Consider the following 27,327-nt stretch of genomic DNA (forward strand, 5'->3'; position numbering starts at 1 on the left):
CTCTTGCCCGAGACCACAGATCTGCTCAGGCCGACGCCCTCCCCTTGGTTGCTCTCTGTCTCTCAAGCCAGGCAGTCTGCGGTGGTCTTCCCAACCGCGGCCACGGCACCTTCTTCCCACTCTGCAGTCCCGTCCTCCCACCCACTCACACCCACCTTGTATCTGGCTCACCTCTTAACCCGTCCTAGCTCTGCCCCAACTGGGCCAGAGGGCAGGGTCCACGTCCCACCTCCTTGTATCTCCCAAACTGCCCAGCACAACCTCACACGTACAGAAGATGCTATGCCCGGCTCTGCTTAGGCCCACCATTGGAAATACCCCTCTTCCCAGGGAACAGAAGTCTCCGTCACCCCTCACTCCCTCCTGGTACTGTTGCCCTGCTCCCAAGCCTTCCTCCTGTCTCTTCTCCTCCTCCCCTTCCTCCTGTGCATTCCCTGCCCACCCGTAAAGCCATGCATAACTGGTGTCACTGGCCTCCCTCTCCCTTGCACTGCTCCTGATGACTCGGGATTTGATTCTGCACAACTGTGTTCAGTGTTCTTGCTCACTGGGCACACAGCAGGTGCACACTTGGAGGACTTGCTCCCGGATAACGAGGGCTGTTCCCAGTTGCTTCTAAGGTCCCTCCCTGTGCCAGACCCCTAAGGAGGGTCCACCCAGCTGACCCACAGTACCACAGAGATGTGCTGGGCGTGGGGGCTCAGGGCAGCCCCCCCGATGCGCTCCAGGGCACCCACGATGCCGCTGCAGGCCTTGTCCTCGCGCTGGGCCAGCCACAGCAGGTGCTCGTCCACCAGCATTAGGTTGCTGGCCATGTCCACCATCACCTCTACCAGCTGGGCGGGGAGGGCACAGGGAGTCACTGAGGGCTGGGGACCCAGGGCCAGGGTGCCAGAGGCTTGAGCAGATGCGGGGCGGGGGGTTTCCACAGGTTGGACTTAATCTCACCTCTTTGATCTGGTCGACATAACCCAGAAACTTCTGGATCATCTGAGCCACATATACTACATCCATCATGTCAGAGAAGCTGGCAGCCTCGGCTGTGTACACTCGCAGCTGGTGGGCCAGGGTCAGCGCGTTGGAAGCGTTGATGGGCATCTAGGGTGTGGGGAAGAAAGGGCATTGTCCAGTCTTGGTCTTTTTACCCCAGAACGGCCCCGGGGGCCCCTTCCTCTGTGCTAATGCTCAGGGTGACAGGGCCGTGGAGTGGGGTCTAGTCCAGGTGGGAGGAGCATGTAAGGAGCGAGCTCTCCTTGACTCAGGGCCACCCACTGCTCTTGCCACCGGCCTAAGGACAATGGGACGACATCATGCTGTCCTTGTTTTCCCCCTTAAGGCTGCCTTTGCTGTGCTGGGGGACAGATGCTTGAGAGGGGCTCACATGTCCCTAGTGTGACCCTGGGAGTTCTGAATCCCCTGGCAGAGGGGCTAGAGGAGGGAGCACCACAAGATGTGCCGGCCCCCTGGCCCCTGGCTGCATCCTGAGGAGGGCGGAGCAGCCACGAGGGTGGCCTCCCCGGACCCCGTGGGCCCAGCAGGCTTCTCTCCTTCCCATTCCCCACGCCCCAAGCTCCCCTCCTCTCCCAGCCTCACCAGCACGAAGGTGTAGAGCACACGGGTGATGTCGTTGGTGTACAGACAGTGGGAGTAGTCCCCCGGCTCCCAGCGGCCAGCACGGTCACAGCGGCGGGAGGCCCGGGTACCAGGGGCGCCCCCGCTCAGGGGCACCGAGGTGAAGGGGTACTGCAGGCAGGACTGGTAGGCTGTGATGCCAGCCAGAGTTCGAGGCCACCTGGGGACAGAGATGGGAAGTTTCCGATTACCCAGGCTCCTCAGGATGAGGGTCCCTCCCCTGCCCTTAGAACTGTGAGGCCAGACCCCTTGGGACCTGGGGGAGGGGTCCAGAAGACTGTCTTCAGACTGGCAATCAAGGGCTTCCCAAGTTCCACCTTCTTTCTAAGTCTGCGTTTGTTGAGACAGGGCTGGCACTGGTGTTGGAGGGGCTGGACTTGGAGTCCTGAGTTCAAGTCACTTATCCTTTCTGGGCCTTAGTATTCTCAGCTGTACGATGGGGAGATCACCTGCTCTGCCTCACTGAAGGGGCCACTGGGATATTAAAATGTGATACTCATAGTGGGAAAACTTTGAAAAATATTCGTGTAAAGAAGCAAAAAAAAAAAACCAGAAAACAACAAAAACCCTTTGTTGTGCACAGCACATCTCAGAGGATGGTTTTATACAAAAAGATATGGTCTCTAAATACAACAGTGGGACTTAGAGTTGAGTGACAGAAGTAGGTGTTTTCTCCATCTTAGAGCGGTCAGGGAGAAGGATCACCTGCGGTCCCAGAGGCAGGAGCAGGGGGTGAGGGGGGGTTCTCGAACCTGAAGTCCCCGCGGTTATTGGCGACGCGCTCAGCAGGGCAGTAGGAGGCCGAGGTCTCCAGCACCACAATCTCCACCTTCTTGCTGGCGTTTCCCTGGACCGTGGACACCGAGCACTCCCATTCGCCTGAGGCCCACACGCCGATGTGAGACAGGGTCAGCTCACTGCGGGCGGGCGAAGGGCTGGCTGGAGGCGCTCCCAGCGCCCACGCCGCCCTCCCGGAGCACCCAGGCACCGCCCTGGGGTGCACAGGGCACCAGCTTCAGGCTCTTTTTCTTTAATCCAGCCAGGGATAGAAGTACCTACCCCTTTAAGACTGACTGGCCTTATGATAGTGTTTTTCTGAGCTTCAATTTCCCCGCCTCTATCAGGAAGATAAATAATACCTCTTGCAAGACTTTTGGAGCGATCAGGTCCCATGATCTAGGTGAGAGCCGCTCTAGCATTGGAAAGGCACTGAAGACGTGGCCATGCAGTCATTTTTTTCTATCAAGCATTTAATTTTGATCCTTTTTCCAGACCGTTTATGACTTAGTCCTGGGTCCCCATAAACACACGCACACATTTTTCCAGGAACCAGCTCCCTGGGGTGGGGGGTGAGGGGTACCGTGGGCTGAGAAGGGGCCGCAGGGCCTGTACCTGGTGATGAAGGTGCAGTCGTGGATGAGGCTGGCTGCCAGGAGGATGCCTGCCTGTTCGTCTCCCTCCACGGGGGCCCGATTGTGGTACCAGCGGATGTGGGTGTCGTTGCCCAGGTAGCTGGCAGAGCACTGGAAGGGCAGCCGGTCGCCCTGGAACACCACTTGGCGGAGGGATGGGATGAGGTGGTGTGTGTGCAGCTCCAGGGCCCCCTCTGCGGGAGGGGACACCAGCAGTGAGGCCCGAGTGTGCCGGCAGGGGGCCCCGGTAGGGGCAGGGCCAGGCCCCTCTGTCAGGAGCCCACTCTGGTTGGGAAGGAGAAGGGGGCAGGAGAGTCTCCAGAGATAAGAGAACAGGAGAAGAGCAGGCGGGCTGTGGACGAATAAAAGAGCTCCCTTCCACAGCACACTAGTCACCCCAAGAGGTGGGACCAGATGAAAACAGACAGCAGCCCCAAAGGAAGTTCAGAAAAGTTGATGGCGGACCGGCCCCCAGTGGGATCTGAGGGAGAGGATGCCCTGGAGACCAAGACCACCGCACCACGACTCTGCAGACACAGGGAGCCGTGAGCCAGCATGGCCCTTGAGGAAGGAGCCTAGGACCTGAGGCCTGCGGTGGGGGTTCTGCTCACCGCATCGCAGCTGGGCCTCCTGGAGGCTGCCCAGGGCCTGGGCATGTAGGGTGCTGGGGTAGGCACAGAGCGTGCGCTCCGACAGCTGCAGGGAGTGATTCCGGGCCCAGGGCAGCAGCCAGCGCAGGTGGCAGTCACACGTCAGGAACTCGGTGCCGAAGTCCCTGCAGAGTGGGTGGAGGGGCCTCAGGGTAAAGCAGAGGGAGTGGGGGCTTATCGGGGTGAGGATGGAGCCCCAGGGAGGGACTGAGGCTGGAGGGGGTCGGGGAGGGCAGAGGTTTGTGTGTGTGTTGTCTGTGTGCACAGACACACACACCACCTTCACACCACCCCTGCACGAGAAGGTGCGCATGGTGGAGCTGCAGCCATTGTCGGTACTGCCTCCTCAGAGGCTGGCCACGTGGTCACGGTGCTTATGTGTCTCCCTCCTGGGCAGAGGAAGGAAGCAAAGGCCTGTGTCCTGGGGCTGGGGAAGCATACTCACACCACCTTAAGGGCTGGCAGTTCATCAAAGACCCCAGGTTGCAGGCTGGAGAAGATGTTTCCAGATATGTTTCTGCAGGGAGCAGGGAGCAGGAGACAGGATCTCAGGCTCTTCTGGGCCCAAGGAGGGAGGGGTGAGGGGAGAGACCACAGGCTCCCGTGAGGGTGTGGGGGAGCCTTCCCTCTGCCCACCCCCCCACCACCCCTCACTCACAGCCGGAGAAGCCGGGGGAGGCCTTGGAAGGTCTCAGAAGTGAGACAGCCAATCCGGTTGTTGGAGAGATCTCTGGGGAGACACACACAACCTCAGCAAGTCGGCCACGTGGCAGCACACGGATCTACTTGTGAGGGACACACACATTTTAAAAAGTGTGCTGGGGCTTGTGTGGGGGAGCGGAGAAAAAAGGAGATGGGGCCGGGGCTCTATATGTCTGCTGGTCTGTCCCCAGCCCATGTGCTGTGGAGGGGGCAGTGAGGGAGGCCGAGAAGGGGGACAGTGGGCCCATGGGACTTTCTCAGGGATGAGAGGGGCCGGGGGCGGGGGTGGGACAGGCCACTCACAAGCGCTTCAGCTCCCCCAGACCCAGGAAGGCGCCGGGCTGCACTGTGCTGATGATGTTGTTCCTCAGGTCCCTGTGGGAGGCAAGTGAGGTCTTCTCACCTCTCCTGCTCACTCAGGGGGGCCACATGGCTCCCCTGGGGGTGGGCAGCCTCCCTGCCTCCAGAAGTGCTGGGTTCTCGGTTTCCCTCTCGATCCCTGCTCTCCTCAGTGCTGGCCGGGAGGTTGGATGAAGGACAGCCCCTCAGATGGGTCCCCTCAGCCTCCCTGGCTACCATAAGGGGTACTGGTCACACGCGTTGGGGAGGATGCAGAGGCCAAGAGACGGGTGGGATGAGGAGGTGGAACACGGTGGAAATAAAGGAGGCCTCGGTTCCCATGTGCTTTACCTCTGAGCTGCCCTGAGTTTCTCGGTCTCTCAAGGCTGCTGTGGGAGTCATTGACAAGGGGTGTTCCGGTCTTTTGTAAATTGCTACACGAAGGTAAAGGGACAGGTACTTTCATCACCAGCCTGCAGATCTCTCCGTCTGGCAGGTGAGGAAGAGGTCACGGGACTGCTTGGTGACCACATGGATGCTGACCCGAGTCTCTGACTCCAGGCAGGGCAGTTCATCCCCAGGCCGGCCCCTCAGTCCTCAGGTGAGGAAGCTGACGCCAAAGGGGCGAAGGCTTGTTTGTGGTCACCTGCTGCATTCCCCCAGGTCTCCTAGGACCCACAGTGAGGAGAGAAGGTGACAGGGGAACAGGGGAAGTGTCACCTCAGGCTCAGCTCCAGCAAGTCACAGACTGGACAGAAGAGGGTGGTCTTCCCCTTCCCCCAGGCTCCACAGGGCCAAGGGTCACCCACCAGGAGGCGCAGACTGCAGGTGAATCGTCAGTCACTTCTGTCCCAGGGTCCAGTGGCTCCAACTCAACCTCCCGTTTGTCACGTCCCCCAGGGGCAGTAGAGGCAGGGCTGAAGGGACACTTTCTGCCCACAGGGGACTGGCCAGTGCCCACCTGGCCCCAGCCCCCCACCAACCCCTTTAGCCCTCTGGGACCACTGAGGCCCAAGGTGAGGGTTGGCCCCCTGGCCTGCCTCAGCACTCCGTCCTCTGCATGGGCACAGCCACAGGGAGAGGTGCCTAGATGACCAGCCACTCGCCCACCTACCCAAGGGCCACCTGGGTCTTTCCTACCCAAATCAGAACAGGCCCACAGAGACCTTACCAGGAGGCCTCACTGCCTGCCAGCCTCCCCTCCTGGCACCTGGCAGGGGGCTACAGCCTCCCAGCTCACTCCTGGCTTTCTGACATCCTCCCGGCCCCAACCAAGGACCCAGGAGGGCAAGGACAGGGGATTCCTAGAATAAGCAACTTAGGTTGGCCAGTGGGGTCAACCTGCTTTCCAAGGCCCTGCCACCCCCAGCCCAGACTAAGGCAGGGGCTCTTGGCTCTGCCTGTCAAAGCTCAGGGGCACCTCTGGGTTATGGGCAGGAGGGGGTTAACCGAGTCGGCTCCCTGCTGGGGGAGAGGAAATGGGTGTCCAGGATGGGGAGGTGCCGTCCCACCAGGGGGCCTGTTTTCACACAGGCAGTCCCAGCTGGGGACGTAAACACCCCCAGAGAGAGACAGAAACAGAACCATAGAGACAGAGACAGAGAGAAATGAAATGGATCCCCTGCTGATCCCTGCCCACAGCCCATGGGTCCTCATACCTCAGCTCCCTCTCCTCCACAACCCTGTGCCCCCTTGAGAAAGAAGAGAAAGCCACCAGAAGGGCCTGGTTTCCTGGAGGCGGGATGACTTCCACAGCCAGCATGCTGGGAGGCGCCCAGTGCTGGGTGCAGACAGGGAACATTCGAGAACACAGCCCCTAGAACGCTCATGCAGGGTGGAGGCTGGAGACAGCGGAGTAAGCGCCCTTCCTGCCGGTCACCCCTCTTCTTGCTGCCCAGACCCCCGCCCTCACAGCCCCGTCCTCCAGTGCTGCTCCAGCCTGTGCCCCCCGGCCCCTGTTGGGGTCTGGCCATTCTCAGGGCTCTGCCTCCCACCCCGTGCGGGGGACGGGCAGAGGGAAACACATTCCTCATTGTGTCACTTCCCTTCATGGGCTGCCAAGGGGCCCAGGCCACAGCCCCCCGCCCCTTCCCTCTCCGCTTACTGTGTTTATTCTCATTTCCTCCCCAGCCCCCCTCCAGAACCCCCACCCGGCTGCCCCACTGATGCTCTGCAGATGGGAGCAAGGCAGCCCGCTTGGGCCCAGCCCCTTCCTGCCCTGGGTTTCCTGCAGCCTGTGGCCAGGCTGGGGCCTTCTGAGACGGGAGCTTCCAGCAAGTGTCAGTGGTTCTGACCCCTGGCCTCATGCCCTCAGAGTGGCTTCCAGGGTGACCAAAGCAGCCCTTGGACAGAGTACCCTCAGAGTTGGCCTGCTGGCCCCGACCAACCAGTCCTGGGTCCTCTCCCAAGGGGGCACAGGCCAGGGGCGGCTCCCTGAGCTGAGCTGATAGCCTGATGGGGTTTGGGGTCTGGCCCCTGGGCAGCTGAGGCAGGGAACGCAGCTCTGGGGCCATGCCCCCCTGGCAGTAGGAGGAAATGCTACCATAGAGCTCAGATTCTGGGGGGACCTGCAAGGTGCCTATAGGTTGGTGGCTCTGCACCCTTCTTGGCTGGGAACATCCTTTTGAAAATCTGATGATGGCTGTGGATTCCCGCCCCAGAAGGACGCACTACCCTCAACATTGTGCACATGATTTTGTTAGGTAGTCTAGATAGAAATGAGCACTGGGCAGGGGGAGAGGAAGAGGAAAGGATCAACCCAGAAAACGGCAGTGGGTCTGTGTTCAGGGACAGGGACTCCAGAAATTTTTACTTTCTTTAAAAGAGGGCCAGTAAAAGGAGCCAGTTAAAACCAAGGCGCTGCAGCTGCGCAGGGGAGGGGGACCTGGTATAACCTGACCCAATGAACCTGCCCAAAAGGGGATGGGCGGGCCAGAGCGCAGGGAACCTGAGTTGTCAATCAATCAATCAATCAATCAATCATGAAACAGGATATGAAAACAGGTAAAACAAAGGAACGGCGCCATTTTTCATCTCTTGGGTTGGCCTGCTCCCAGGTCTTGGGAGTATACTGTCTTTTACTATCTTTCTACTTCACTAATAAAAATTTCACTCATATCACGCTTTCTGTCTCTCATTAGAAATTCTTTTTTCTCAGGTGACTAAGAACTGAGGTAATTCTTATTTCCCTTTTTCCGGTAACAATTTCAGGGGCTTGTGGAACCAAGGTGACGAACCCCTGCTCTAGACTTTCTAATCGGATCCCTTCATTTCTTGGGCGAGGTCACGAGGATACAGATGTTTCTGTGATGTGGAGTCTCACGCCCCTCGTCTGCTTCCACAGAGCCCTGGTCTTGGAAGCTGGAGAAAGTGCAGCCTATGGGTGGAGCCTCCCTCTCTACCCGCCTTGCCCAACCTAGACGGACCAGAGCCCGGACACACCCCTTTCCCTGTATCTACATCCACATGGAGGAGAAGGACACCTTATGGCAGAAGCTGGGGGCAGGGTGTTCCTGGGAGCAGATCTTGTCCTATGCCCTTCATGGGAAAGAGAAGAGCTCAGGAAGCTGAGTATGTAAGAGTTAGTGTGTGAGCCCAAGCAATAAAAGAGCAGATTGATAAGCTGGACTTAATAAAAAGTGAAAGCTTTTGCTCTTTAAAGGATATCATTAAAAAATGAAAGACAGCCCACGGGATGAGAGAAAATGTCTGGGGATAAGGGGCTTCTATGTAGAAGACATAAAGAACACTTGTAACTTAATAATAAAAAGGCAAATAACCCAGCTGAAAAAAAAAGTGGGCAAAGGATTTGAATAGACATTTCTTCAAAGAGGATATACAAATGGCCAATTAATGCGTGAGAAGGCGCTCAATGCTGTTAGGGAAATGCAGATCTGACCCACAGTGAGATTCCACGGCACATCTATTAAGGTGGCTAGAATTAAAAAAACAGAGATTGGAAGGAATCCTTATGCATTGTTGGTGGGAGTTTAAAATGGTGCAGCCACTTTGGAAAACAGCTGGGCAGTTAAAGTGACCGTATGACCGAGTAATTCCACTCCTCGTATATATCCAAGAGAAGTGAACATACATGCACACAAGAACATATACAGGAATGTTCATAGCAGCATTATTCATAAGCCAAGAAGTGGAGACACCCCAAATGTCCATCAACTAAGGAATGAATAAACAAAATGCGGTATCTTCGTACAATGGAAAACTATTTGGCCATAATAAGCAGTGACGTGTTGATACTTGCTATAATATGGATGAACCTTGAAAATATAACGCTCCGTGAAAGAATCCAGTTACAAAAGATTATATAGTGTGTGATCCCATTTCTATGAACTGTCCAGAATAGGCAAGTCTATTGAGACAGAAGATAGATTAGTGGTTGTTTAGGACTGGGAAACGGGGTGGAGGAATGGGGAGTGATTGCTAATGAGTCAAAGCTTTAGGGGATGATGAAAATGTTCTAAAATTAGATGATGATGATGATTGCACAACTGTGTAAGTATACTCCAAGTCCTGGGATCATATGCTTTAAGCGCATGAACTTTATGGTATGTAAATTATGTCTCACGAAAGCTGTTAAGAGTGTCTGAGTTTGTATGATGGTGTGTGTGTGTGTGTGTGCGCGCGCATGTACCCACATTTTGGACAGGGTGGGGCTCCCTTTGGCCCCCACAGACCTCCCTGCTTGTGGGTTTGAAAACCAAATTATAGGTTTGGAGGCCACAAAGCCGCTCTCCGGGGCCCTCCAGGACTTCCAGGGTTCATTAGAAAGCTGGGGGTGGGGTGGGGGAGGGCTGGCAGAGGAGTGGGCAGAACACCCCTGCAGGTATGGAGGTTGTCTGTGGGGAGGAGAGGGAGGGAGTTTCTGGTGGCCAGGCCGAAACCCCAGATGGTCTCAGCTTCCCTCCCACCCCCTTGCCCCAGCCCCTCTTGTCTCTGATCTCATCCAATAGGTATTTATTGAGCACATACCCTGTGCCAGGCATGGGGCCTACATCAGCGAGCAAGAGGGCTGTCCCCAAACCCATCAGCCTCCCTTCCTGGGCCCTCAGCTGCGCCAGAGCCGGGGCAGCCTCTCGGCTGCGGCTGCATTCCTCTCCTGCGTGAGTGCCGACGGAGGGGGAGGAAGGACAGAGCCCGCTGGCCTTACCCTTGGCTCCGCCCACAGATTAATGGAAACCACCTGGCGGGTGAGCCGCACCCCCGCCCCTCCAGGCCCCCCCATCGTTCCCGTGAGCATCTGCGTCTAATGAGCGCCCCAGCATCGCTGCATACCAGCCCCCGGGGCTCATTAATCTCATTAGGCAATGACAAATCATCCTGGGGCTGCCCAGGCTCCCCACCCCAGACCCTTTCTCCCAGGCGTGCACAGGCCTTGAGGGGCGTGTGTCCACACAGACCCACACACAGGCGTGCACGCCCAGCCCCTGCTCCCTGGGCCTCTCCTAGGGGCTGTCTGCCGTGGGGCCGGCTCGGTCCCGGGTCTGGCGGCTTCTCGCTGTGACTGGGGCATCCAGAGCCCAGGAAAGTCTTCTGGTGGCCTGCTCCCTGCAGAATGTGGGGGATCTGGGCAGAGATGTGAAGGACCAAAGGAATCCCCGAGTGTACACCTCAACCCCATGACTGCCCCCCGAGGGCTGGGGGCTCTGGACAAGTCTAAGTGATGAGGGGCAGCCAGTATGACAGCTTGCCACTTGGAACTTTCTGAGTAGAAGGGGACAGCCGTGTACTGAGAGGCGAGCTGTCCCTGGCCCTCTTCCCGGATGACCTGCCAGGGAGCTGCACCCTGGCCCATGGGCCAGGTGAGAAGCCTGGGGCTTGAACAGGCACCCAGAAGGCAAATGACTGAGGTGGCATTCAATCCCAGCCTCTTTTTGCTCCAGGGAGGAGTTTCATCACCTCCCCCTCCACCCGAAAGGTCTTTCCTCTGGGCAACATGAGGCCAGTCCATGCAGAGGGCAACAGGTCACAAAGAAGAAGGCTTCACATGTCTGGGCCCTTCTGCACACTCCTGGGCTGGCCATGAGCTCTGCTGGACTGTTTCATGTCCTCTTGTCCGGCCTGCCTGGCTGACAAAGTTATGTCCTCCCATCCCACCCCCACTGCTCTGGAGCATGGGTCCTCCCACGGGATCATCTCAGGCACATCCCCTCCTCGCCCTCTCTGTGTCCCCTTCCCAGCCTCAGGGCCCTGCGCTGCCAAACGGGGGCCATGCAGACCTGCACCCCCCACACTTAGACTGGACCCGTTCGCAGAGGCCAAAGGGGCTCTCAGCACGGGCTGGCAGACTCCAGTCTGGAGCAGCCCAGACCTACTGTTTCAGTTCTCAGACGGGCCTCAATCCTCCCACAGGACTTGCTGCATGGACTGTGGGATGTGAGACTGCCGTGGGTTCAGCTGCCCCGGCCTGGACAGTGGAGCCTGACAGGACAGAGAGATCAGTGTTTCCTGGCACCAACTGCACGCCAGGCCACGGCGTCTCATTTGTGATGAATGGGCCCACAGTGTAGAGGTCATCTGGTCCACTGGTTCCCAACCCCAATGAGCATGAGAATCGCCCCGCATACCTTGTTAACAATTCCCAGGCCCCTGCCGACCTGATGAATTAGCATCTCTAGGACCTCTCCCTAGCCCTGGGGTAGTGAGTAGGGATTGTGATGATTAATTTCATGTGTCAGACAACAGCACCTAGTGACTTAGTCAAACACTAATCTAGGTGCTGCTCTGTAGGTATTTAGTAGATGTGGTAAACATCTACAATCAGTTGACTTTAACTAAAGAGCTGACTTTGCTAATATGGGTGGGCCTCATCCAATCAGTTGAAGGCCCTAAGGGAAAACGCTGATTTTTCCCAGAGAAGTTCTGCCTGAAGACTGTAGCTTCAGTTCCTGCCTGACTTTCCAGCCTGCTGGCTGGCCCTGCAGATTTTGGATTTGCCAGCTCCCACAATCACATGAACCATTTCCTTAAAATAAATTTCTTTATAAAGAAAGAAAAGAATTTCTTTGTATATTTATATAAGGACATACACACATATACACACACACACACGCGCGCGCACACACACACACACATCTCCTATTGGTCCTACCTCTCTGGAGAAGCCTGCCTGATACAGTGGTGACCAGCCAGGCTGGATACCCTGGGGTCCTCCAGCCTCTGCACTACCTCTCCATCCCTGGGAGGCACGGGCACCTGCTGAACTTGGCATCCCCTCTGCCCAGAGGCCTCCCCTCCTCTGCAATCCTGGTTGCATCACTGGGTTTTCTGCTCTTTTTCTTCTCCTGCAGGACTGTGGGTCTCTCTCTCTCGCACTCACACACGCACATGCACACATCCAAGGATCGTGGAATTTTAAGTCCATAATGTGCTTTACAAATCACCCTGTCCCCTGACTTTTTACAGATGAAGAAACTGAGGCCCCAAAGTGAGGCATCCCTCTGATTCCATCTCCCATTACCTACCGTCTTGCCGCCCTTCTTCTGTGCCTCAAACTCACCAGGCAGACTGGCCCCCAGGGTCCTCCCAACGGCTCCCTGACCTGCCAGGTTCCTCCCTCCCTGGGGCTTGGGCTCTGTCACCTTCAGCGAGGCCTTCCTTAACCTCACTACATAAAGCAACACCCCCACCCATTGCTCTCTGTCCCCCTTACCCTTCCACTTTGGTTTTCTTTGCAGCATTTATGGTCTGTTGACCTATTATGCATTTATTTGCTATTTTCTGGGTCCCGTCAGTGGAGGGTAAGTTCCACGGGGGCGGGCACTCGCTCTGCCTGTTCACACACACGGAGCTCACACTTGGTCTGCCTGTTCAGCACACACGGAGCTCAGGGAACATCTCTGCAGCACATTACCAGACAATTCCTACCTACCAGGTCAGGGGCTCCAACTCACGACTTTGAACTCTCACTCCAGTGCCCTTTCTAAGCACTTAGTCATTGTTCCCAGCTTGCCTCTCACTTTTCTCTGCTTGCTTCCCATGGTCTGAATGCACCTGCTGGGCGGTGACCCGGGTCCCAGTGCTGTAGACAGGAGTCCGGGTGGGTAGGTTTGCAGTGGTGGGAAGGAAAGGGCCTTCTCCTCATCATCGTGGGAAAATCTACCCTCATGAGATTGAAGGACGAGGACAAGAGGGCAGAATTAGCAGGTCCCTCGCTGATGAGGTGAAAGGGCAAAGATGGGAAGATGCCTGTGAGGCCTCAAGAGGCTCCCGGCAGCTCTCGCTTGTGCTAAGGTTTCGGGAGACGGACTCTGGCCGGTGACTGGCCCTGGTCGGCTGGGGCAAAGGGCGGCAGGCAGCTGTGGTTTGTCTTTCTCCAAAACATCCCTGGAAGGAGAGTCTGGTTTCCGGCCATTTGGCCCTCTAAGACCAAGCCTGGGCTAAGTGTAGGAATCACAGCTCCCGGATGCTTAGCTGCTCGTGGGAGATAAAATCTTTCCCTATTTCTTGGTACCGAAGGGGCCTTAAATAGCAGCTTGGTGGCAGCCCTTTCTCCCTGTCTGAGCAGACGGGCAGAGGGACCTGGTCGCGGCTGTACATACACCACGGACAACAAACCGGACGCCTCCCACCCTCAACACGCCCCGATCACACAGAGCCCACTCTGCCTTTCCATCCCAAGTGCGGGTTGGCCCCTTTCCACCCCTACTAACCCAGCCAGGCCGTCAAGCTTTCCTCACAGCCCCGGGGGAGGGGGAAGAGGCCTTCCCTTTCCCTGTGAAGTAGGTGTGATAGAGCAGAACTCATAAGCTTGTTGTCCTGGCTAAAGATCTACCCTCCGTGTCGGGCAGAGAGTGTGGACAGTGCATCCCTATTGCCCTTGGACGGTGCAGCCTTTGCTGATCCCTCCTTTGGACTTTACGGAAACCCCAACCTGCTTCACTCTAATCCACGCGGCGGAGTGTGTGGTCTCACTGACTGCAATTTCTTTGGCTCTTCAAGAGCGCGCTTCTGCCTTGTTCTTTACTATCCTCCATTGCTCTGATCCAAGACTTTTAGGCAAAATGGCACTAGAGGCGGCAGGGCCCTGTTGGAGGCCTTGTGAACACCCAGCAGGGTGGGAGCCCAGGGAGGAGAGAGGGGCTTGGAGGTGGGGGAGAGGGCAAGGATCGGGCTCCAGGAGGGGCAGGAGGCCCAGGTGTTCCACGGAGGAGACAAGACCCAAAGCTTTTGTAACAGGCTGTGGATCTGGGAGCCGCCAGCGGAACTGGGAATTGCGACAAGGGTTGATTCAAACCCCTCATTTGGCACGGACTTGCCCGTGACCAGGGCAGGTCCCTAACTCTGGGAAGGAAGTTCTCTTGGGCCAGCAGGGCCCTTGCAGCCCTGAATCCCACGCCAGCCTGCCGGGCCCCATAGGGCAGCCTGAAGATGCTGTTCTGATGCAGCTCTGATGCAGCTCTATACCAGGGCAGTGGTGGGGCAGGGTGGGGGGTGGAGAATCAGATATGATCCACTCTCCCCACCCTCAGCCCAGGGCTCTGGCCCTTTGGTGCTTTGTTTGTTGATTGTGTTTAGGGAAGGAGGAAAGCGGCCTCAGTCCCACTAAATCCTCTCTCTGCCCTTTATGCTGGGCCCCCAGCTGGGAGGGGGAGGCAGCTGCTGGCCAGTTAAGGGGCTCAACCCTCCGAGATAATTCCTCATTAAAAAGCGTTAATGAGCTTCCCGTAGCCCCATCCCGCCTGGACCAGCGAGGTGTCCCTACTTCTCTCTGCCGTCCCTGGTGAGGGAGCTGGTCGCTCTCTCCCAGACCAGCCCCTCTGCCCTCCTATTGGTGATCAAGTCTGACTCTGGGCCCTCCTTAGCCAGCAGGCTCTGGGTTGCCGGGAGGGGTGTCCCTCAGCAGCCAATATTCCTCATTCTCCTTGGATTGAACTCTTGCCCATGACTTCCGCCCCAACTTGCCCAAGCACTTACAATTTCTCCAGCAGGGACAGTCCCAGGAAGGATCCATTCCGGAGCCCAGTGATCTTGTTGTTGCTCAAGAGCCTGAAGGAACAGGGAGAACACAGATGGGAGAATGTTGCCTTCTGTATAAGTGGCACCCTCTGAATTTGTGCAAAGAACAACCCCACCATCTGCTCCAAGAGATCACAGGGAGAAGCCAGTGAATGTTTGGACAGGCTGGCTGGCTCACTGAGCCCTGGTTCAGGCATTTCATCTGCCCTGGGCCTCCCCCTAGCCTGGGTCTGACTCAGGGCTCTGTATGCTGGCACGCTGAGCAGGTGTGAAGATGAAATGCTCCCTTTGCACCTTGGAACCACGGGGCCGAGCCCATGGGGCCGAGCCCACAGCGCCCCCCTCCTGCCCCCACTGCTCTGTCTTGCTCAAGCCATCAGCCTAGCATCCTGAGGACAGTAGTGGGGAGAATGAGCTGAACTGGTCAGGACCCTGGCAGGTGGAACAAGCAGCCCGGCAGGTGTGGGAGCAGGTGGGAGGAGCTGCTGTTCCTCGGGGTCTCCAACACTCTGTGAGCACGAGGACCTCACCAGAAAGGGACCCCTCGCCATAGGCCGCCAACTCAGAGGGACTGAGTGCCCGGGCCTCTCCAGCCTGGCTGCAGCCTTGACCGGAAACTGATGGAGTCCTGGGCCTCCTGGGAGAGGGGATGGGAGGAAGCCCAGGCCCCAGCCTCTGCCCACTTGAAGTCCTGTTTATTTATTCGTTTGTTTTGGGGGTGCGGAAAGGGGCCCCAAGCTCCTGACTGAACCCCCTCTGCCCACCCACTCAGCCTTTCTCTGCCAGGCTCCCTGCTGGGAGGAGAGCGTTCAGACCAGCCAAAGGGCTCATCCCATGAGTTAATTGCTTATTAAAAAGCTTTAATGAGCCTCCCAGCCCAACCTCTTGGCTGCCCCGGGCTGAGGCAAAGGGGTTCCCTTCTTCGCTCTGAGTGGTGGAAAACGGACGGGGAAGGACAGAGGTGCAGGCCTCAGGCCTTCTCTCCGGTGGGCAGCCTCCAGGCTGGACAGGAAGGGAGAGGGCAGGGCTGGGGACAGGGCACGAGAGGCCTTAGCTCAGAGCTCACTGGGAGTGGGGCTGCACATGCCAAGACAGGCAGTGAGAGGACCCCAGACATCTGAGGCCCCAGCTCCTCCACGGTCAGGAGGCACATGGAAAACAGACCATGGCCGGGAAGGAGGCAAGGGTGGAAGGGGCTTTCGGGGTCAGTGGGAAGAGGTAGACCCCTCATCTCTTTCCTCCCGTCTCCCTTCTTCACAGACACCCCTCCTCCCCTTCTGGTTTCCACCTAACCATCCCTTCAGTAGTGACACTTCCCAGCGAGGACTGAAGGGTGACTGTGTGGAGGAATTCGGGGTGGGCCCAAAGTGCTTCACACACACACACACACAAACACACACAAAACGTCATCTTGATATTTCAAAAAGTATATCACAGTAGTCATCACACGAACACTTAGAACTTTCACGAACCGCTTTGTTCTCATTTTATGGGTTCGAACAGTTTCACTTTGCATTATATAGAGTGGCCGATTGTAAATAATCTTGTCAGTTCTTAGGGCGCCTAACAGTCTCATCCAGGCCCTGGTGGCGCTGGGGCGGCTCCCTCGGTGCTGACAGCCTCTGGATGGTGAGACTTTTAAGTCAAAGCCGGCCCAGCTCATCTGCAGCTCATGCCCTCACACATCCTCAGAGTCTGAGGTTCAGAAGTTGCATTAAATGTCAGCGAGGCCTGAGGACCTCTTAGTATCCGTAGGCATGTTGGGGCGGGTCCTGAAATGTCAGGAAGGAGGGTGAAGAAGGGGCATCTGTTTCAGCCTCCCCCAACCCCCAGGGTTTCCCCCAGGGGCTGCCCCTCCCTGGGTCTTGGGGAGGAAAAAAGATGAGGGCACAGGGGAGAGGTAAGTGGTACGGAAGGACAGAGGAATGGGAGGCCAGATTATCACAAATCCCCATGCATGAAGGGGAACCCCGAGAACATTCTCAAACTTGAGGAGAGTATGGACTGTTAAAGGGAGGGGAAAAGGTTCTTATTTCCTGCCAATATCACCTGAGGATTCCAGTTTGAGAAACGCTGACTTTAGAAAGGAGAACCTTACACTTTGAAAATACCTTAGAACAAAAAGTTATCTCAAAATCATCTGCAAAGACTTTTCTTTAAAGATCATTGAATTGAAAACAGAAAATTAAAAAAATTCTCCGACTGCCAGATCTCCGAGATTACATCCAGGGATCCTAGTTGGAGAACCCTGTCCAGACTAGTCTAGAGGTGGTGCGGGGGCAGGGGGATAGGTACCCCACATTCTCCAGACTCTTTGGCCTTTACCCTTTGAACACCTTTCGCATCCCCCAAATTCTTTCACCCAGGGCCAGCCAATAGAAGTACAATGTGCGATGCATATGGAATTTAGACTGTTCTAGTAGCCACATTTTGTAAAAAGTTTAAAAATTAAATTAATTTTAATAATATATTTTGTTTACCCCAATGTATCCAAAATGTTATCGTTTCAACATGTAATCGATATGGAAAGTTATCAGTGAGATATTTTCCTTTTTTGGGAAAATATCAGTATTTGGTGTGGATTCTCAATCCAGCACATTTCAATTCAGACCAGCCACACTGCAAGTACTCAGGAGCCACAAGGGGCTGGTGGCTTTAATCCTTATCCCTGATCAGTCTTCTTGTAGCCAGCACCGACCCAGGAGGAAGTCTGGGCTGCCGGAGAGATACTGAGGCAACCAGGGTGGTGCGCGTGCATATACGCATGGGAGCAGAGTAAAGGATGGGGACAGGCCCCCAAGGCAAGTGGGGACCAGCCTCTGGTCCAGAACAACTCATCTTCCGGCTCTCACCCCCGGGCCCAAGCTCTCTAAGGCAGCCTCTGTTGGGCTGGGGAGGAGAGGGCACAGTGGGGCGGGGGTGGGGGTGGGGGTCAGCAGCAGCCCATGTTTCCAGCTTGGCTAGCCCAGTGCAACCTCCAGCCTGGAAATCCTTGAAATGAGGGCTTTTTTTTCTCATGGCTGAGAAGCTGTTCTCGACCCCCCACCCTCTAAGCTACTCACAAAAGCAGGGGCAACCAGACAAACAGCACTGCATCCTTCTCCTCCAATGAGCCCCTTCTTGCCATGTTTCCAGCTCTTGGACAGACTTCAGCAGGTGTCGGTATGGTTTAAGTCCTCAAACACCCGGAATTGGACCTTTTGGCCTTAACAAGCTAGACTGGGCTGAGCTGGTTTTACTTCAGACCCAGATTATCAGCAGAATGGCCTCCCTGGTGCCCAACAGCTTCATTCTCTGGAGGTGCCCCTTGTAGGTTTGGTCAGGGAGAGGGGCACTGACTTGGGACAGAGAATATTTGGGGGTATGCAGGGAGCTGGCAGTTACGGGGCTGCTAATGGGGTAAATGAAATACACGCACACGCACGCACACCTACACGCACATACACACACATGCGCACAGCCTCATCCAGTAGGAAGAAAAGTGTTCCCACCACACTAGGCTGTCTTGGGAGGAAAACAGGCAGGGCGGCCACACGCTTCTGTCTAGAGTTTCAGACACGACGCGTCTTTACCCCATCCCGACGCCCCCACCCCACCCGGACAGGCTCAGCCTCCCCGGCCCCCCCCCCCCCCGCACCAGCACAGGGAGCCCACCAGGTACATCACCTTCCCAACCACGCCTCTCAGACCCCAGGCTCTCAGACCCCAGGCAGCGGCAGCCTCAGCCTCTTCCTCCCACCCTCCCCCCGGCCCTGCACCCGCAGTCTGCTACCCTAACATCACGTTTTCACAGGAAGGGGGGCCAGTCCCTGGGGTGCCCTGTTCTCTACCCTAGAATCTGAAATCCAGCCAAGGAGAGGGGGCACACTGAGTCCACTTCAGAACTCTCTCCCGGCTAGGGTCCTATTTTAGGGAAGAGAAGCCAGCAGAGTTACCGCTAATGAGGCTGGAGGCCAAGGGAGTGAGTGGCTGGCATCTGCAGAGGCCTTGTGGCCTCTGGGCAGCCACAGGGACTCACCAGGTCCCAGCCCAACATCAAAGATGACCCTGGAGGGGTCATGTGGGCACTGCTTCATGGGGTGTGGGGCCAGCACAGGCCTGAACCAAAGGTTCTCACATGTGCAGGAAGAGTCATGTATGTCATCCCCCCAGCCTCCCCCGCCGCAACACACAGATGCGAAGATCACAGGCCTGGACTCTGGGGCTCGGTGCTCTCCAGGGAGCCTGTGACTGGAATCCAGCCATCGCCAAGGCCCTCTGTGCTGGGAAGGCTCTGTCTCCAACGCCTGCTGCTGGTACCCTAACAGTGTCTTCAGGGGACCCTCCGTGAGGGGAGGAGGGTGGTCTGCTTGCTGACACCAAAAAGGCCTCAGGCCCATAACCAGCTGCACCTCAGGGTGAAACAACATTCCAGCATTTCACCTCACCTCCCCCGGCACAGCACCCAGGGCCCACGAGGACATCTGAAACCTAAAAAAAAAATCACTCCTGAAATATAAATGCTACAAAACTAAATTAATGAATGCTTAACGATATAACTACCAAATGTCACATTATACCAATTGGCAACACTTGGTTCTGTTTTGGGTACATGTTAGCACGGCTGGTACAATGATGGGGCCTCCAAACAGGAGACCGCCTCTAGTCCATGGGCCCTGCTGTGACCCACCTCAGGCTAAAGGCTGCCCAACGACCACTGAGCCCGACTGCAGGGGACAGAAATGCTGGAGGGGACGCACAGTACTCCAGCACCTCCGGCCAGCTCTCCCTTGGCTGGAAGTCTGTCCAGGCGACCCTGGACAGCTACTGGTTAGGCAGACACCCAGGTAGGGCCTCCCTTCCCCAGGCTTTAGAGGGCCATGTCCTGAGATGGTCTCTGACCTTGGCCTCGAAGCCAGCAGTCCAGGCAGGGCCTGAGGTGAAGGTCAAGAGGGACACTGTCTTGCAACGGCTCCCACACGTGGGCCTTCCTGCCTCCTTGTCTCGAACCTACTCTCTGTGCAACAGCACCGCATCCTGATGGTCAGTGGGCAGAACCAAGAAATTGGGGCTGGGATGGGAGGACTAATCTGTCATGGTGGTGGCCGGTGGTCATGTCAGGGATTTGGGGGCCCCTAGCACTGGGGCTTGAGCGCATACAATTGCATCTGCTGTAATCATTCACCCCTGGGCGTTCATTCATTCTCCAAATCTACACTAACACCTACTGTGCGTTAGGCTTGGCCCTGTGGGACGCTCGGGTCCACAAACATTCATGGAAGGTGGAGGGCGATGTCACACGGGATGGACTATTTGTGTGTGGGTGTCCACCAGTTTGAGGAAGCTGGGAATTTACTCCCAAACGACCTTAAACCCTTCCTGCACATGTGGCCTAACATCACCACCAAGCTTTTAGGTGAAGAAAATGGGTTTCTTTTTAAATACAGATAAACCTGAAAGGCTCTGTCTGTTATCAGTCTATAATATCTAAGTGTAAATTAGTCCTTTAATCCTTTCACCCCAGAGGAGGCACTGCTCCTGTCCTGCTCCAGGAAGACTGCAAGGCCCCTGAGGGCAGAGACAAGGTTTCTCAACTCCAGGCACAGGATGCTCAGCAGGGGCTGGTGGAGTGAGTGGATGGGTACGTGGAGGGGCAGAGCTCCAGGGAAGGTGGAGGTGGTCCGTGAATCCCAGTCTTCCCGTCAGAGGCGGATTCCTCTTGCCTCCACTTCCCCAGCCAAGTCCACAGTGATGTCTTACAGAGGTCTCCTCAGTACACGTGTTAGGCCATCACTGGGGGTGGGCGCCCCTTTCCCAAGGCTCACACATCCTCATGGAGGAAGTGGATTAGTGGACCTCCCAGCCCTGTCCCCAGGGAGGACGTCTGGGACTGGTCTGTGTGGGAACCGGCTGACCGGCGGGAGGCCTGGGGTCTGGCTAGGAGCTGTGTGACCTTGAGCAGGTCAGCTGCTCCCTGGGGGTCTTCTCAGTAACAGAAGGGTCTGGACTGAAGACTCCCACTCCTTACATTTGGTGGCTTTTCCCATCCTGGATACTGCGTCTCCTGGAGCCTGAAGTCTAGAGTTTCTGCTCCAACACGGTTCCCAGCAGGCAAAGAGCCCTGCGGGAATGGGGGCGGGGAGAGGAGAGGGAAGAGGGGGCTCTCACACCTCCCCTTAGCTTTCCAGCTGGGAGCTGTCTGGCCCCTCAAGTTCAGGCTGGAACTCCCTCCTCGGCCACTCTCTCCAGCCGGTTCCCTGCTCCTCCGTGACAGGTTGGTCCCCTGCCCCTCACCTGGCCCCATCCATCTTAGCAGCCTGTCTCTCTCCACTCCCGAGGCTGGGAAAACCGGGTCCTAGGAGACTGTCCGAGTTAGCTACACTCCACATGTCTGCTCCCCCACCCCCATCACCCAGTCCTAAAAGCAGAGGAATGTTCTGGAGTTTGGGAAGGATGGGGGCCCCTGGAGAAGGGAGGAAGGGGAGGAGGCAGCTTTGTCCTGTCAGTGTCTGAGCTCTAAATAGAACAGAGCGGCTGGGCTGGGGGAATGAAAATAAACAGCCCCTCTGAACAGCCCCTTCCTAGCAGTTACCGGATTTTCCTTCTGGTTCCTCAGCCCAGGGCTCTTTCCCTCCTCTCTCCTCCCCTGCTCTCTGTCCAGTCCTACGGAGAAGGAGGGCCAGCTCTATCTCAGGGTGGTGGGGGAGTGAGGGGTCCTCGTCTAGGCTGTGTGGCATTGGGGAACTCGCCTCCCCTCTCTGGGCTTCAGTGAGGAGAGCTCGTTGAATGGGAGGACAGGGATCAGCTCCAAGGTGGCTGGAACTTTTTCTCCTTCAGGAAAGGGTTCTTATCCCAATGGCTCCCATGTGGCAGAAATTTAGAAACACTCGCTCCCTTTCAAAACATGACCCCAAATTTAAGGGTCAATTTATGGCGAGGTTCGAATTACACTGGTTTGCCTGTGTCTTTGGGGGAAATTCTCAGACTCACCACGAGCAGGGATTGCCTCTCCCTGCAACCTGGACACAGAGGGGCGATCTGTGTGGGCGTCAGGAAAGGTCTTCCTTGGGGATCAGGAGTGGCTGGGTCCTTGTATGGCTTCTGAATGATTCAGGCCAAATAACCCATCCTGGGTCCTGGTCCCCCTGGGAGGCTGAATTATAGCAGTTCCCTTTGGGGCTCGGCACCTCTGGTCTCTTGGGTGTGCTGAGGACTCAACCAGAAAGCGAAGAGGGCTGTTGTCTGCCTGGTGCGGGGGTTCCTCCAGGAAGACCTCCAGGAAGGGGCTGATGAATCCTGGAGCTGGGCTGGCTCCTCCAGTGGGTAGTCAAGAAAGGTCAGGGAAGGGGGCGACGTAGGCTTCTTCTGGGGCCCCCACTTCAGAGAAGCGGGGGTCCCAGAGCCCAAGTCATCGGGGGGCTACAGCTGAGACCTTGCACCCTCCTACCTCTTTCCTCTCTCCTTTCTCTTCGCTCCCTCCCCCTCCCCCTCCTCTCCCGCACAAAAGCTCTCTGTACACAGCCACTTCCTCTGGCTGCTGTCTCTGAGCCCAGACCTTATGAGAACCATATGGGGGAAAGAGGGTGGAAGGGAAGGGGGTGGGGAAGCCGCATGGGCCCGCCCCTCCAGTCAGCGTCTCTCCCCTCCCCTCAGGCTCTGTGCAAACAGTTGGCACACTTTGCCCCAAAGTCCCCCGTCCCAAACTGGATCCTGGTGGCTGGAGTGAGGGGTCCTGAGGGGAGGGCCCTGTCTGGAGCTGGAGGTCCAGAGGGAGATCTGTGCTCAAGAACTGCTTCCCTGAGGCTGGGACCAGCACAGGGGCCGTGAAGGGGGCTCCCCTCCCCCCCATGAAGACCACCAAACTCACAGCAAAAGGTCCCAGCCACTGCCAGGCACATCTGTCGGGCAAATACCCTTTCTCCCCTACGAGGTTGGCCTAAGTGATGGGCAGTCCCCCGAAAGGGGAGGCCGAGTGGATGAGGGCTTGTCGGCTCTGGGAGAATCTGGAGTGAGTGACCCGTCCCATGCCCGCTCCCCCTCCCCACCCAGCCTTGGAATGTTCCCAGGTCAAAGGGCCTGGGTCCTGCTGGGAAGGAACTGGGTTTTTTAAAGCAGCCTTTGAGTCCATTGGGTCCCAAGTCCAGCCAGGTGAACAGGGAGTCTCTTACCTGAGAGAAAAAGTAAGCAAATCCAAGCAGCTAATCCTGATGCTGGTGACAGCTAAGCCCTGTGACCGCTGGCAAGACCTGGCCCCCTCCGCATCTGGCCTCAGTGTGCTCAGCTGTCAGATGCAGCAGTAGGGGCTGGACCTGCTGATCCCTAAGGCCCTTTCCAGCCCAGGGGCCTAGGAATTTATGACACTGCTTGGTATCCTCCGAGAGGCTGCTCAGAGGTCCTGGGAGGTCCTCACCGCAGATTTCCTTCTAGAGTTATCCATTATCAGTCCTTTCCTGGAATTCCTTATTATCCCTCCTCCCCCTCACTCTAACTCCCAGAGCCCAGAACCAGAGGGCTGCCCAGGGGCGGGCGTGGGGGGTCACAGTAGTCTGCGTCTTCCTCCCCCACCCAGGTTCGCCTTGTGATAAGCCATCCCCCGCGAGACCTTTCCCCTCCGGGGAGACCCTTCAAGCCTCCTGCTCTGGACGGCAGGGAACATTCGTGCCCACAGCTGCCCCGTGGACTGGGCCATAAGCCTGGGGGGGTGCGGAGGGACAGATGGATCGGGAAGGAAGCCAAGAGTTCTGCTTTCCTGGAAAAGTGCGAATGAAAATCCATTAGAGAGGGGGAAAAAGCCAAGGATGGGGAGAGGGGGCCTGCAGTCTACAAAAACAGAAGGCAGAAGTTGAGATAACAGGGTGGGGGTAGAAGGGGCTGCAGTGAGATGAACAGGATGGTTCACAGGATTGCCCTTGAACGGCCTGGCAGCTGAGCAGAGACGGCAGGCTGCTTGCAGACAGGCGCCTTATCTAACACTTTCTCCGCCTGAACAGTCGGCCAAGGTGGGGGCCCGAGTCCCCCCGGAGGACCCATGCGGCCAGGGTGCTGTGTGAAGGGGACTGGGAGCTGGTGGCCCTTTCTGAAGGAAAACAGGAGAGGCAGAGGGAAGGCAAAGTCAAAATGCAGACTATTGGCTCAAGTCCTGTTGTTTGCACCAGGTGATGGGCAAAGAGGTGAAAGGGGAAATGTGTGTGGAAAAAAAAGAATTTTAAAAGAGTAAGGAGGAGGAGTCTGGGAGGTGGGAAGGTTCTGGTGCTTGCAGCCTCTCTTGGCTGCCAGGCTGGAGCAGTGGAATCCCCTTCCCAGCCCTCCTCTTCCTCTTCCCTCAAGATGCACGCTGGGTAGGGATGGGTGTGCTGGAGGCACTGAGCCCCCAGCAGAGAATCCTTGCCCACCTTCTGCTGAAGAAGAACGTGGGCTCTTTTCCCTTCAGAAGCCAGCTTGGGGGAAGGGTTGCAATCAGGATGGGATTATGTGGAGCCTGTGGGGAGAGACTAAGTGATGTGTCCGTGGCTGGTGTTAGTCGCCCCCGGGACTGATGGGCCAGTGGGCTCTCACGGCCCGCTCCAGCTTGCCCTGTCTGTTGTCCTTGGGGATGTCCGGCTAGGTGCAGGGGGGCTGTTCCTTTGGAAGGTACCATAAGCCAGGTAGGTCAGTGGCCTGGGAAAACAGGGCAGGAGGAGGCCTTCTGGGGATGGTCTGGGATGGCAAGGTGAGCTAGCTGAGCTGTTGGCTGCCACCCTGTCCCAGCATATTCTCACCAAGTGTTGGCCCTGCTTTCTGCTCAGAGTGGGTCGATGGGAATTAGCTATGGCTGGAAAACATTAGCTGCCAAATCATTCTAAGATGTACTGCAAAACCACCTTTTTTAAGGTTCCCCCCTTCTTTCTGCCTTCAGTATGTTAGTATTCCCTAATCCCAGCACATGTGTGTGAGCCTAGCCACAAGATCCAGTACGCACCACCCCCACCCCACCCCAGAACCCAACTATCACTGCCTAGCGGGGACTCACACAGACACCTGCCCAGCCATTCCACACAGCAAGCATTTTTCTCCTCCAGAACTGAGTGGGCTGGGGAATGCCCAGGCCTGTCTGGACACTTCAACACCAGTGGACCCTCCGAGGGACCTGAATTGGCTGCCACAGCTGCCTTCCCAGGCCATGACCATATGCCTGAGCTGCTGGGACGTGGGAGAGAGCAGACACCCGGCTTCCACCTCCCCAAATGCACACATACACACACCCACCCCAGCTGGGAAAATGCAGGCCAGGCGGTCAACGTCAGAGGCTGACCAGTTGTGTCCTGTCAGGAAGCAGGCAGCCTCTGAACTCACCCAACCAGAGGCGTTACTGTATTGTTCTGGACACAATCGGACAGACTGTGAGCCAGATCCAACTCCGGGCAAGGGGCGGTAGGGAAACGGTTGCCACTGGGGTCAGGAGGACAGGGAAGGGGAAGCGGCTTGGAGTTTGGATCCATGACAGGAAAGGAAGGGGTCGCCGCTAGGGCCGGACCCTCCACTCCACGGCACGCGTGGGGCTCCGAGCACGTGGTCTGCGCAGGAAATCCTTGCGGTGGGGAGGGGTCGCTAACTGCGGTTGCGGAGACTTCGGACCCCCCATTGGGGCGGCTTGCGGTGGGGTTGCGGCGCAAAGAGCCGCGCTGGTTGCCAGCAAAGTGAGGGCTTCATAAGGCCCTGGCTGAGAAGGGAAACGGGATGACGGAAGGACGGTTCCTTCCCCTCAGCCAGCTTGCTTTCTTCGCAATCTTTGCGCAAAGAAGTCAATCGTGAGACAGCCAAACTCATGTTATATCCGGGGAGGGAAAGAAGTGGGAGGGATGCAGGGCCCAGAGCAGAGCTCACTTCACAAATGCCCGCGGCGGGACAGGGGCCCAAGAGGAATCAGGACGCCAGAGTCTCATTTAGACCAGAAGCGCCTGCACCCCAAGGACAGAGCGTTTCGAGCCCACCCTCCCGCCTGTCCTATATAGGCTAGCAGGCTCCGGGGTCGGCTGGAGCGTCCCCCACCTGGCGGAGCCAGGCCCGCGGGGCGAACCCAGGAGACTCCTCCAGTGCGGCCAGGGACGCGCCCGCGGTGGTAACGACCACAGCCACCTACTCGGCCGCGGGCGTTCATCTTTCCTGAGCCTTCCCCCATGCCACCCACATCAGGTCCCCGAAGTCCGCAACATCAGCCCAAGTTGGAAACTCAAGGGGAGTGGGCGTCCCGCCAGCGCGCAGTCCCCTTCACCTGTGCAGGTGAGTGGGCGCTCGCGGTGCCTCTCTTTGGGGCGCACCCGGCCCCCTAAGCTCCTTCCTCCCTCTACACCCTTGGAGCTTTACTCTTTCCCCTACTTCTCCAAGCCTCCCTTCTCAGCTTCTGGACTCAGGCCTGTCCTAGAGTCTCGGAAGTGGCGGCATCGTCTCTGACCCTCTTTTCCCACCCCTCCCATCTGGTCTCCATTCGCCCCCTCGTCGGGGATCGGGCCGGGCCGGCGGAGCAGGGTACTCACAGGGTAACGGTGCTGTTAGGCAGAAGGCCGGGCTCGGGAGGCTCCGGGAGGTCTCCGCCGCCGCACACCACCCTCCTGCGCGCCGGGTTGGGGGCGCCGCCACTTAGCCCCTTGGGCCGCTCCCCTGAGCACTTGCAGCTGCGGATGGGGACAGGGCAGCCGGGCGCGCCCCGGGTCTCGGGCGCCAGGAGCAGCAGCCACGGCAGCAGCGGCAGCAGCAGGCGCGCGGGCGCCCCCCGCATCCTGCGTCCCGCGGCGCCCATCAGCCCATCGCCCCGCGGGTACCGACAGCGCTGGGACCCGTCTGCGCGCTGGCCAGAGGGACCCGGGCGTGCGGGAGGCGTGCTCAGCGAGGGCCCGGGGCGCCCGAGGGCGGGGCGGGGGGCCCTGGGCGGAGGCAAGCCCCGGGGTCCCCGCCGCCGCGCCCCGGGGGCATGTCCGGCGAGCGCCCCGGCGGGGAGGACGCGGGCGCGGCTGTCAGCGCAGCGCAGGCGGCCCCCGGCGGCGCGGCCCGAGTCTCTGCGAGGCGCTCCCGGGCGGGTTGAGGCCGGGCCCCTCCGCGTCGCCTGCTTGCTCGGCGCAGGGCTGAGATCTAGCGGATCGCGCCGGGCTCCTGCCGCCGCCGCCGCCGCCGCTCCGTGCCATGGATGGAGGCAGCTCGGCGCGGCGCCGCTCCCGCCGCCGCCAGCCCCCGCCCGCCCTCCCGAGAGGGCGCCCTCCCCTCGCCAGCGCGTCCGTCCGCGAGGCCCTAGCGCCTCCCGATACGCAGAAAGGCCGCTGCCCTCCTCGGAGCCAAGGCGGCCCAGCCGGCTGGAGGCCCCGTGTGTCCCGTGCACACGACTGGCCCTGGACCTAGTCTCCTTCTCCCTCCCGCCCCTCTCCCCCCGAGCCAGGAATCTTCCTCTCCACAACCCATCTCAGACCTCAGAGCCAACCGCCATCACTTTCCCCTAACCCCTCCTCCCCCTCCTCGACTCATGCCCGTTCAGCTGGAACCCCGACGTTTCTGGGGGCTTTCATTGACCTGCAGGCTTGACCAGAGATGTCTGGTGGTCCGTGTTTTGGTTTGAACTTTGTTCACCGCTCTGGGGTTGCTGAGGCTGGGTATCCCTTGGCCCCTGACCTGAT

The 27,327-nt window shown here is 57.8% G+C and overlaps 1 protein-coding gene across 2 annotated transcripts in view; it reads right to left on the minus strand.

The window, feature by feature from the left end:
- The window catches only part of ADGRA2 (adhesion G protein-coupled receptor A2), a 33,627-nt gene extending 6,734 nt beyond the window's left edge, over positions 1 to 26,893 (minus strand). The window contains exons 1-11 of one of the 2 annotated variants that reach the window (XM_072950273.1): positions 26,200 to 26,893; positions 14,666 to 14,737; positions 4,700 to 4,771; positions 4,353 to 4,424; positions 4,140 to 4,211; positions 3,656 to 3,819; positions 3,025 to 3,238; positions 2,385 to 2,549; positions 1,594 to 1,792; positions 949 to 1,098; positions 675 to 836 (exon numbers count right to left, since the gene is read on the minus strand). In XM_072950273.1, the coding sequence (XP_072806374.1) occupies positions 675 to 836; positions 949 to 1,098; positions 1,594 to 1,792; positions 2,385 to 2,549; positions 3,025 to 3,238; positions 3,656 to 3,819; positions 4,140 to 4,211; positions 4,353 to 4,424; positions 4,700 to 4,771; positions 14,666 to 14,737; positions 26,200 to 26,462 (1,605 nt within the window). In that variant the 5' untranslated portion in view covers positions 26,463 to 26,893. Of the gene's footprint in view, positions 1 to 674; positions 837 to 948; positions 1,099 to 1,593; positions 1,793 to 2,384; positions 2,550 to 3,024; positions 3,239 to 3,655; positions 3,820 to 4,139; positions 4,212 to 4,352; positions 4,425 to 4,699; positions 4,772 to 14,665; positions 14,738 to 26,199 lie in introns of those variants that run through there. The other variant, XM_072950274.1, reaches the window with a different exon arrangement.
- Between the last annotated feature and the right edge of the window lie 434 nt (positions 26,894 to 27,327).

Source organism: Vicugna pacos, chromosome 26, assembly GCF_048564905.1.
Source record: "Vicugna pacos chromosome 26, VicPac4, whole genome shotgun sequence".
NCBI lineage: Eukaryota > Metazoa > Chordata > Mammalia > Artiodactyla > Camelidae > Vicugna > Vicugna pacos.